This window comes from Ovis aries, chromosome 3, assembly GCF_016772045.2.
Source record: "Ovis aries strain OAR_USU_Benz2616 breed Rambouillet chromosome 3, ARS-UI_Ramb_v3.0, whole genome shotgun sequence".
NCBI lineage: Eukaryota > Metazoa > Chordata > Mammalia > Artiodactyla > Bovidae > Ovis > Ovis aries.
In genome coordinates, this window is record NC_056056.1 from 108,104,957 (window position 1) to 108,117,045 (window position 12,089).

Below are 12,089 nucleotides of genomic sequence, written 5' to 3' on the forward strand. Positions count from 1 at the left end.
TTTCTTTTCTTTCTTTCTTTTTCTGTAATTTACCACTTATTCTTATTTATTTATTTTAAGTAGTAAGTGTTAGTTGCTAAGTCATGCCTGACTCTTTGCGATCCCATGGACTGCAGCACTCCAGGCCCCTCTGTCCATGAGATTTTCCAGGCAAGGATACTGGAGTGGGTTGCCATTTCCTTCTCCAGGGGATCTTCCCAACCCAGGGATCGAACCCGGGTCTCCTGGACTGCAGGCAGATTCTTTACCACCTGAGCTACAAGGGAAGCCCATTTTATTGGAGTGTAAATGCTTTACAGTGTTGAGTTGATTTCTCTGTACAACAATGTGAATCAGCTCTCTCATACTACACTACACACACACACAGACACACACACACACAGACACACACAGACACACACAGACACACACACACACACACACACAGACACACACACACACACACACACACACACACACACACACACACACACACCCCTCCCTCCTGAGCATCCCTCACATCTCCCCACCCTATGCTACCCCTCCGAGTCAGCACAGAGCGTCAAGCTGAGGCCCCTGTGCTACCCAGCAGCTGCCCACTAGCTATTTATTTCACACATGGTGGTGTATACACGCCGATCCTAACCTCCCAAGTCATCCCACCCTTTCCGCCCCCTCTGTGTCCACAAGTCCAATCTCCATGTCTGCGTCTCTGTTCCTGCCCTGCAAATAGGTTTTCTAACTCTCGGTTCAAGGCTGTTTCTGCTACCTTTTCTCTCTCTGCCTCTCTCTCCCAACCAGTTTATCATTTAAATTAAGAAGGAAGGAATCTAAAAGGGTGTTTCTCAAAATATAATTTATATCCACCTGTCTGAATCACCTTGGATGCCTTTAAAATGCTGACTTCTGGGATTTATCCAGACCTTCCAAATAAAATTGAGGCCTGGGTTTCTGCATTTTCTACAAGCTCCTCAGTGACTCTTAGGCACATTCTGTGTGAGAACCGCAGATCCAGGGACTATAAATAGGCAGGTGGCAGGAAATGAGTGCTGACTTTTAGCATCACTGGATTTATCTTGAATACGATCATTCATTGTTGCTTGCTGTTCTTAGTGCCAGTCATGGAGTGAACTGAACAGGGCTAATGATGGTTCACAGGGTACCTGCATTAGCTTTCCTGTGTCCGTCATGTCTGCTCTGAGCATAAGTATAGCTATTAATATTAGCTTTTTTTTTTTCCCACCTGGCAATATTTATCTGCTGTATATTGCTCTGCTGTGCTTGAGGGAAGGTAAATGAATGCTTTGCATGTATCCTCAAATATACAGGCCCACTCCAGCCTCTGTTGATACGTAGTACCTGGCCTCAAAATGTCTCACAATGAGTCCACAAATAGTTCAGTCGGAGTCCCAATTACCTCTCCACGCAGGTAATTATTACTTCTGCCATTTAAGGGAAACTCCAGTCCATTGCTTATAGCAATACATTTAAGACCATATTTGTTCTCTCTCCTGTTTCTATTCATAGCATAGATTAAAAATTTCATTTCTGTGGACTTGGGCTTCCCAGGTGATGTGGTGGTAAAGAATCCGCCTGCCAGTACAGGAGACGCAGGAGAGGCAGTTTTGGTCCCTGGGTCAGGAAGATCCCCTGGAGAAGGAAATGGCACCCCACTCCAGTGTTCTTGCTTGGGAAATCCCATGGACAGAGGAGCCTGGTGGGCTACAGACTGTGGGGTCACAGAGCCTGACATGACCATGCTCGCATGCACATTCTGTGGGGTTCCAGCTCTGAACGGTCCTTCAGTGTGAATTTGGTTAATAGTAAATAAAATAATACCATTATCTCCTTTTTGCCCCCTCAGCTACTAACAGACTTCCAAACCCTTCACAGTCCGTTTCCCCTGCCTTGGGGAGAGTCCCCCGTGCCATGGTGGATGAGTAACTGGGCAGTTCTGTGGCAGGACGGAGCTGCTCTGGAGGAGTGTGAGCTGGTGGCCCTTCGGCAGTTTCATCAGGGACTTTAACGGGCTTCATGGTGTGTTTTGCAGCATGCTCTTTCTGACAAGGCGTGTGTGAAAGCCTTTGACCCCAAAACAACCTGCTTGCAGGAATGCCTTATTACCACCTTCCAGGAAGCCTACTTTGTTTCAGAAAGTTTTGAAGAAGCCAAAGAAAAGATGAGGTAAATTTCTTTTGCTTCCATCTAGAGAACATGCCTTTTTATTTTGCTGGTTCTGTTCCTTCCTTATATCTGTCTCCTGAACCTGTTAGGGTTGATCTCATATTCTCCTCTGTTCTGTTTATTTTGCAGGGACTTTGCAAAGTCAATTACCCGTCCCTTCTCAGTCTACTTCAATCCCTACACTCAGAGTATTGAAATTCTGAAGGACACCAGGAGTATTGAAAATGTCGTGCAGGACCTCCGCAGCGATTTGAACACCGTGTGTGATGCCTTGAACAAAATGAACCAGTATCTGGGGATTTGATGCCTGGGTCCTGTGTCACTGCCAGCATGATCTTTTGGGGAATTAACAACAATTCAATGTCATATAACACCAATAGCTTTCTGTGTCATGGCTTGGCTAGTAAGCACGCAATTCTGTGTATTCCTACCTACTTGTAACTTACTGTGATAATGTGCGAAACACCATAAAGAACCCAATGGCAGATAGCCACTCATTGTATGGAACAGGTTTAAATGTCTTAAATAAATTTGACATTCCAGCTTAGTGTCCTTAGCTAAACTGTAGCTATTGAAAATTAGTAACAAATAGCCCTCTTCTGACTCTAGCTTGTGACTTTTTCTTTCTGAGATCAGAGCCTTTCCTTGTGTTCATTAGATAAAATGAAAATAGCAGTAAACTGTTTCTATTTTCTCCAGTGTGAGTGTTTTCACAGCACTATTTGAGATAAACTCAGAATTGTATGAAACTTCCTATCACATTACTAAAAGATTCAGTATTCTCTTTCAAAAATGGATAGTGAACACGCTAGTTGGAATGGGTTTCAGGATGATTATTTATACAATGTAAGAAAAGTGAACTTTTCACACATAGAATATATAGATTGCATTGACCTTGCAGAAACTGAGTTGTGGCATGCTTCCCAAAATATTTTGGAAGAAAATACTTCCAGAATGGACATTAGGAAAGACTAAACAGTAGAGAATAAATCTTGGGAGTGTGAATTTTATGCTGAAATAAAGTGATTATTCTGCTCAGGTGTTTAACCCATTTCTCTTATAGAATAATAATATTCATAGAGCTTTGATTTCAGTGGTGTAGAAATTGAGTCACAGAGAGTTAAGTGATTTGCTCGGAGTAGCACAGTTAGTCAAGCATCAATGTTAACAGACCATCACATCTCACTTTTGGATTGCTAAGACATTCAGCTTGGTGTATGTATGTACCTATGATGTGTAGTCATAGAAGGGAAAGTAATGCTTATCAGAACTAATGTTTATCAGTAAATAGGACTTGGCTTGTTATCAAGGGTTGACCACAGTACAGATGTTTCCTCTCACAACCTCAAATCATGGTAGGTCTCTGGGAGTCTGGCCACTTGCCCAAAGTTTGGGCAAATTTAGGTAAGTGATAGTGATATACCACAGGAAGGAAATCTAAGGAAGAGGGGATATATGTATACCTACAACTGATTCACTTTCCTGTACAGCAGAAACTGATACAACATTGTAAAGCAGCTATACTCCAATAATGAAAAAAAATAATGATGCACTGTAAATTTCAGTCATCTCTTGCTGTAAGAGGTGATTAAGTGAACAAATAATTGCTGAATGAGTGAATGAATTTTGGCTTCTGATTCCCTTAACAAATGCAGTCATTGTTCCTCTAATCTGCTTTAGGAGCACAAAATACTGGGTTGAGGAGAGAGAGGATGAGAAAACGTAGAGAAAAATAAGGCTACAGAATAACTTTTAAGTTAGAAATTCTAAAATATTTACTTCTAAGGCGATGGCACCCCACTCCAGTACTCGTGCCTGGAAAATCCCGTGGACAGAGGATCCTGGTAGGCTGCGGTCCATGGGGTCGCAAAGAGTCGGACACGACTGAGCGACCTCCCTTTCACTCTTCACTTTTATGCATTGGAGAAGGAAATGACAACCCACTCCAGTGTTCTTGCCTGGAGAATCCCAGGGACGGGGGAGCCTGGTGGGCTGCCGTCTATGGGGTCGCACAGAGTCGGACACGACTGAAGCGACTTAGCAGCAAGTATGTTCTTTAAATAGGAAATTGCATAAAATTTTAGACTAATTCATACTGTTGCATGGCCTGTTACAAGTCAGAAATTTTGGGAATAAATAAATTCAAGAAGAATGTGAGAAAAAATATACATCAGGGTGAGGTAAAATTACAATGAGAAATCAGACGTTTGACTCTTGGTTATCTTGATGATTGAGGCTCTTTCATTTTTGAAGGATTCTCAAAACAATGAAGTTTTTGAGAAGGGATTTGATGGTTAGAATGTGAGAATCATGCAGTTTAAATGCTATCTGAGCTGAAAGAGTAGTGCCTTGAAAAATTATCAGTGGTAGAGAAATGATGAGCAAGCTGAACCCAAATAAAATCTGAAATAATCAAGTAGTTGTAAATTCCAATCATTTTCTAAATCCATAAAGACCTAATTTCTTACATCTTGTTTTGTTAGATCTAGATGACCCTGAATAATTACTTATAAATACTAATCTAGAATGATAACCCTGATCAATGAATCCAGAAATTTCCCATAAACAGTTAAGAGAGACTAGGAACAGTAAGAAATTTCCAGAACTGGTTGCTGAATTTTCTCAAAGGAGAAAATTGGCTAAGGCACTCTTAATCTCTGCTTTTCCTATTGTTCCCATAATTTGGTGTTGCTTCAGATAATATTTTACCTTTTGTGGCAATAGGGATGACTTGGAGGGCATTATGTTAAGTGAAATAATCCAGCCAGAGAAAAACAAATGCTGTATGATATCACTTATATGTGAAATAAGAAAATACAATCAACTAGTAAATATGATAAAAAAGAAGCAGACTTACATAGAGAACAAAATAGTGGTTACCAGGGGAGAGGGCAAGATGGGAGGGGCAAGATAGGGGTAGAGGATTAAGAGGTACAGAGCAGTAAGTATAAAATAAGCTGCAAGGATATACTGTACAGCAAGGGGAATATAGGCAATATTTTACATTATCTATAAAGGGAGCATAATCTTTAAAAATTGTGAATACTATATACCTACACTTATATTACAGTCACTGTAATTCAGTAAAAGATAAAAAACCCAAAAGTAGCCATCAAGCTTTTCCCTTCTAGCCCCAGTGAAAGGGGAGTTTCTTAGTTAAATGTACTGAAGGAAGAATTGTACTTAATTATAGAGAAACTCCCTCAACAAAAATAACAGTTGATCTGTCTTCTGACCGGCTATAGTGGCACCCTTAGTTTTCTTACATGGGCAAAACCCTATGTTGTTTCAAAAATAGAAGAGTTGCAAGGCTTTCCCACAGGCTTATAGGGGTATCATACAAGGAGGAGGAATTACTTGATTCTTTTTTTTTTTTTTTTAGTTTTTATTTTTTAATTTTAAAATCTTTAATTCTTACATGCGTTCCCAAACATGAACCCCCCTCCCACCTCCCTCCCCATAACATCTCTCTGGTTAGATTTGTTCTCCATTTGGAATAGCAGTAACCATGGTTCTCGGCATGTGAAACAGTGGAATCGTGGTTTTCATTTGTTGTGAGCATTTAACATGCAAATGCCACTACAACTAATAATGGGAAAAGTCCTGTAAAGTTTAATAGCTATCAGAGGAGAAGTGTTGGCAGAAAAAGTCCCCAAATAGAAACAGTACAACAAAATAATCACAGCCAGATTCTTGTCATATCTGATACCTTCTCAGTGCAACCATTTGTCTCAATTATGCCTCCTGACTTAAAGCTAAATTATATAGATCCAAGGGCAATTATAAATTTAAAGATACTTGCTCACTGTCATCTCGCTGTGAATCGCTACTTTATTGTGGCTTTGCTGCTGTCTTCTGTAATCAGCTAATCAGAAATCAGCCCAAGGTTCCTAGTAAGACCAGGTTTCTTATGTATCATCCTTTGCAAAAACCAGCCAGAATCTGATTAGTTCAGTTTTTCCTTAAAGCGTTTTTGTCTGTTATGAGTTGGGGTCAGTCAACCAGTGTATTCCTGGATGATCAGTTTATTTGCCCTAATAGATTGTTCGTAAATTGCAGATTTTTTTTTAAAAAAATATTTTTTAGTTGAAGGATAATTGCTTTACAAAATTGTGTTAGCTTCTGCCAAATATCAGCATCAATCAGCCATAGGTATACATATGTCCCCTCTCTCTTGAACCTCCATCCCATCTCCCTCTCCATGAATTGCTGGTTTTAAGAGTGGGTAACTGTGACCCAGGCTGGTTAAAAAACATTTTTTTTACATTAGTGTTAAGAATTGTGAAACGAGTGTCTGGCTTAGTCTCATTTATTTACTGTGTAATTTAGAGATGATGCTTTATGGGAATGATACATTCATGCCTGTCTTGCTTGCACATGGTAAATGGGCCTGCGCCTAATGAATGTAATGTATTGCAACATTTTCCAACATGAAAAGTTTGAAAATGAAAAACAGTGTGCTTTAACGTGAAAGCAAATAGAAATACAAAGTTTCATTTTCAAATGCAGTCATGGCTCACATCATCTCATTTTCTTCATTTGAGAAGGAAAACATTAACACAAGATGTAGTTGTCCTCTAATTCATTTGATCTAATTTTCAACTTCTAAAGAATCAAGCCCTGATGCTTACTCTCGTGAACCTTGTCTTACTTATAATGAAAAAGAAAGCAGTCCAGAGTTTTCTAGTGTGTCTGAGTTTTTTTTTTTTTTTTTCCCCCTTCTTCTTCAATTTCCAAAGACATTCTCTTATTTGGGAAAATTATTCTTATGCAGATTGCCATTTTCTGGGAAGAGGCAAGGGAATTAATAGTAATATATTGCTCTTCTCATATTAGATTTGCACGTGTTCAAAATAAACCAGTTCTGAAACATGAAATGTTGAGTCTTTATAATGTCACTCATGGTCTCAAAATGTTCAGATATGGCTTAGACCATATCAGGGGCTGCATCAGGCACTGTTCTCAACACTGAGTATATAGTGATGAATTAGGCAGAGAGGTTTATGCCCACTTCAAACTTATATTCTAATAGAGAGATACCAGCAAAAAACCAGATTGAGATCATGGCAGATTTTATGAAGAAAATAGTTGGAGTGATGTGATACAGAGCAATGGAATGGGGAGGGAATAAGCTGGCCAGGGAAAGCATTTCTGAGCAGATGGCATTTAACTAAGAACCATGGGATAAGCAGAAGCCAGGCATGAAGAGAGCCATGGAAAGAGTGTCCTCTGAAAGAGGGAACAGCAAGATCATAGGCAGAAATGGATGTGTTCACGGAAGACAGATTGCCAGTGGGCTGGAGAGGAAGGATAAAATGCTAGCCTGGGAAGCAAGGATGAGATAATACAGGGTTCCAGAGCAGGTCGGGTGGACTCTCAATGCAGTGGAGTCACTGGAGGGTTGTAAACAAGATCTGAGTTACATTTTTAAAGGTGACTCAGGCTGCTGTGTGGAAATGAATTGTCGGGGGATTGGAGAGTGCTGGCAAACCAATTAGGAGACCGTTGCAATACTGAGACTCTAAAAAATCAATATCTTACTGGGTCATGGTGGACATCATTAAAAATAGTTATAATTAAATAAATTACTAAGTGACTCAGAACTGTCAACTGAAACGCCAGGGGAAACTGGAATAACCAGTACCTGGGTGGATTATCATCTTACTGGAAAAGCAGACATCCAGTGATATCCTCTGTCTTATGCAAATAATTAACGCTTCCTTTAACGAAATATCACCTCATGTTTAGTTTTCCCTGGATAGCTTTTAAGGGTAAGAAAGCAGACTGGAGAGCAAACACATTTTTTTTTTTCTCTAGAGATTCATAGTCACTGCATAAGCAGAAATGAAGTAAGGAATGGGGATTATTGAGGTGCTGGTATATGGGATAATTCAAGACAAAACAGCACCCTCGCCCCTGGGCAAACTGAAATAGTTGTATTCACGGTCCCCTGGTCGTTTCTATAGGAGTAGGTCATATAGGTTCAAGGGAGTTAATTAAGTCTACTTTAACTCTTCTCGCAGCTGTCCATCTGCCCAACATGTATCTGAAATGCCCCTGAGTGTTTCACTTGCTGAGGCGTCTTCCTCTCTCTAAGAAGGATGGGTCTGGCGCAGCAGCTGAAGGGGAGGATTGTAGTGAGCCTGATGTTCAACCCAAGGGCATCTATGGTGATGGTGCAAGCAAACAACTTTTTCATAATCCAGTCTGGATACAGTTTTTTTTTTTTTTTTTTTGCTTATACAGATATATACTTATTTTTAATAAAGTCTCTCGCTTGCTTCAAAATTTAAGGATGATTTTTTTTTTCCTGGTCAGTCATTTCAAGGGAACAATAAATAAAGTAGAAAAGGATGAGCTGTTTTGCATATTTCTGTGGAAGAACGGAAAACATTTATACTTTTGAGAGATTCAGAAAATTCACTGTACAGAATGAACAGCTTATATACACTATCTGTGCAACTTTTCTTGGCTGGGGTATTTAAATGCAAGAGCTCCTCCAAGACAAGAAGCCACATTCATTCTTGTCCAAATCCCTCTGTTTCTTCTATTGCAAAAAGAAGTTTTTCCTTCAGTTGTTCGTAACTCTTATATGGTGGTAGATCCAAGCGATTAAAACATGTGTGGCTTCTTGGTAGCCAGGTGTCTTTGCCAACTTTTTCAATGCAAAACTTTTGAGGCCCATTACTTCCCATGAGTTCAGCGAATCCTCCTAGAGGTAAACGGCAGGTCCCAGTGACAAACTGCAGTAGTCGCATTCTCACTTCATTGTCTGTCTCCTTCACAAACTGCCAAAACCAAATGATTTGCTTGCTGTTTCTGGTATAATGGCGATACACAGTGTTTCTCTGCCAATCTGCCAGGTCGACCTCCTGCATGCCACACAACATAACCTCCAATTCTTTTTCATCAAAGTACTGCAGCCACTGAAGGGGAACAACCTCATTAAAGCCATCAAGGAAAGCTTTGGTCTGTTCTTGTACTCCTCGAGAAAAACGCCACTCAGTCATTAAACCAATATATTCATCTTTGTTCTCCTCTGTCACTAGGATATTGGAACCTCCCAACTTCAGGTCATGTGATGTAACCTTTCCCAAAATCTCCATGTCAACAGAAAAGTACATTTCTAAGCCACATTCTTCAATGTTGTTGTCTCTTATCCAGATAAGGGAATTATAAAATTCAGTATCAATCGATTCCAAATCCTTAATAGTCAGTTTTTTACTTAGCATACGCTTGTAGAAGGGTAACGAGAAACCAGTATCAATAAACTTCCCATGAAAGAGTGCCATAGCAATAAAGCGACCAATGAAACAAAAGTATGAAAGAAGGTCTGGATTAATAGTTGATGCTGGATTTATCTGTAGACAGTAATTGTTCTTGCCAGCATACTCAAATAAGCAATACATGGGGTTCAAAACTTCATGTGAAAGCAAGAAAAACCATTCTCTTGCTAGGCCACCATAATCAAGTCCTTCTTCTCCTCTAAATATTACATATAATCGCCTCCTCAAGTCATAGGGTTTTAATGCCATAATCTGTTGGAAGGAATCTTCAAACAACGTCTGCCGGGACACATTGATCTTTACGTGACTGGGTAGAGCATTAGACTGGCACAAATAACGGAAGTGAGCGAGTTTCCACCTGAAGCTGCGTTCATAGGCAATCTGTGGACCACCTTTAGTTACAGATGACTTTCCATTGCGAGGATCTTTGAATGTTGTTGTTCTTGTATTATGATCAACAAAGTACCTCACACCTTCCCGGGTATACCTAATTTCCCAACCTTCTGGCAGGGGTTCTTCATTCTGCAAACCTTGAGTTCTGGGGTCCTCCCACTGGGTTGTTTTTGTGTTATGATTCACGAAGTAAACTCTGTCTGTTGAATCCACTCTTTTTTCCCAGCCTGGTGGCAAAGGTCCGTATGGGTCATTTTCTGCTGCTAACATTGAAGCCGAGTAGAGGTATCGCTGGTTGAACTGCTGCATAGCTCCCTGCAGCTGGCTCCGCTGGGACTGCCACTGCTCAAAGTTCCGGACTGACTCCATGGTGGGCCGCTGCCAGGTGGTTGTCCTGGTGTTATGGTCCACGTAATACACTCTGCCTCGATCATCAACTCTTCTTTCCCAACCTGGAGGCAGAGGCTGCGGCCTCTCCCACGTGGTCGTCCGGGTGTTATGATCCACATAGTAGGTTCTACCGTGAGGATCTCTTCTCTGTTCCCACCCTGAAGGCAGCGTTTCTGTGTTGGCACCTCCAGACTGCTGCCGGACAGGTTCCATACATCCGTCAGGCTGTCTTAATTTGGCTGCTTCAAAAGCAGAGCTACTTGCAGAATTGGAGGTGGAAGGATCTAATGCACTTCGAGCTTCAGATCCAAAGGCTGCACTGTTAGAGACAATACATTCATTGTTTTCCGAGGAGGTCAGTGTTTCTTGAACTGGAGGGTCTTCAACAGGAGTACTAGTGCAATTTGAAGACAAGGCGGGTTCTCCAGATCCTATTGCAGTACCCGTGCTGGGAGTGTTTTCAGTCGGTGCAGATGAGGGTGAGTCTCCATTAACAGTGTCATTGGCAGGCTCAGATGTGAGTGGTTTTGGAGCTGGTGTGTTTTTGGGTCTGGCAGCAACCTGAGATGGAGATGGTGTGCTGTCCCCGTTAATTACAGATGAACAGCACGAGTTTTGTACTACAGTGTTTGTAGGTACATGATTATCTATCCCGTTAGTATCTTCAGCAGCCAACCTGGTGGCTGTCCTTGCTGAAGGCTCTCTGTCTTCATGGAAGGCATCACCATTTTGCTGTACTTCTATGGCTGGAGATGAGCTGCCGTTTGTTATATTTTCTTGCTCAATCACCAGTCCATCAAGCACAACTGTTAATTCACCAGTTTGCACGACACCATTCTTGGTTTCCAAGGAAAGTTTTAATTGTTCTTTCACTTTTTCCAATTTTCTATTGTGTATTAACAGAGCTTGTTTCAAATCTACTGTTGCTCTTCCTAATAAAGCATCTGCTTTTATAGTATGATGACTCCAAACTCGAAATTCCAATGTAGTCTGTGGGGTCACATTTACAGTTAGCTGTTCGTCCCATTTTGGATTAGAAGAACTACTGGATTTTGCTGTTTTCTTACTTTCTCCATCTGCAGCTACTTCTGTATATATTGCTGTTCCAAACCAGTTCTTTTTTCTTTTCAGTTTGGCACTAGAAACAGTTACCTGTAACTGCAACCTTCCACTGTGGTTATTACTAGTATCAGACCTTGGCGAAGCAGTGGCCATGTCCCAAAATTCAGCTTAAATTTTGTACCAGGAACCTTTCTAGATACTGGAGATATAAAGATGAGTAAGACACGATTCCTTCTTCCACGGAGCTCATAGTCTAGTGAGGAGACAACCCGGCGCGAAGCCGTCGGCTCCCGGCGGCCCCGGCGGCGGCGCCTCCTCCACAGGCGGGCGCCCTCAGCCTTCGGCGCCCAAGACCGCCATCTCTCAGCAGGCGCGGCGGCGGCGGCGGCGGCGGCGGCGGCGGCGGCGGCGGCAGCGACCCAGGCGGCGGCCCCGGCAGCCCAGGCCGCCCGCAGCCACTAGGAACCCGCTCGCCGCGCTCGCCGACACCCGCCCCTGGATACAGTTTTTATAACTGAACAACAGAACGAACTGACAGATGCGGGCAGGGTAATTTGAAAACTAGTGGCAAAAGAAATCAAGTTCATTTTCTGTCAAGATCAAATCTTTAAAAAAAGATGCAAAGCTAACCCTCATTTTATAGGTTGAAAGTGAAAGTGAAGTCACTCAGTCATGTCTGACGTTTTGCGACCCCATGGACTGTAGCCTACCAGGGTCCTCTGTCCATGGGATTTTCCAGGCAAGAATACTGGAGTGGCGGGGAGTGGGGGGGGGGGAGGTCCTAAGATGGCAGAG

At 41.8% G+C, this 12,089-nt stretch overlaps 2 protein-coding genes across 2 annotated transcripts in view; one reads left to right on the forward strand and one right to left on the reverse strand.

Annotated features, from left to right (window-relative positions):
- TPH2 (tryptophan hydroxylase 2) overlaps positions 1 to 7,040 on the forward strand; it is a 103,773-nt gene extending 96,733 nt beyond the window's left edge. Inside the window, exons 10-11 of the mRNA XM_042246521.2 lie at positions 2,030 to 2,163; positions 2,293 to 7,040. Coding sequence (XP_042102455.2) covers positions 2,030 to 2,163; positions 2,293 to 2,467 — 309 coding nt within the window. The 3' untranslated portion in view covers positions 2,468 to 7,040. The remainder of the gene's footprint in view (positions 1 to 2,029; positions 2,164 to 2,292) is intronic.
- A 1,493-nt stretch (positions 7,041 to 8,533) lies between these two features.
- On the reverse strand, positions 8,534 to 11,791 carry LOC101122347 (NEDD4-like E3 ubiquitin-protein ligase WWP1). Its single transcript, XM_012176007.5, has one exon. The coding sequence runs from the start codon at positions 11,445 to 11,447 to the stop codon at positions 8,682 to 8,684; it is 2,766 nt and encodes a 921-aa protein (XP_012031397.4). The 5' UTR covers positions 11,448 to 11,791; the 3' UTR covers positions 8,534 to 8,681.
- Between the last annotated feature and the right edge of the window lie 298 nt (positions 11,792 to 12,089).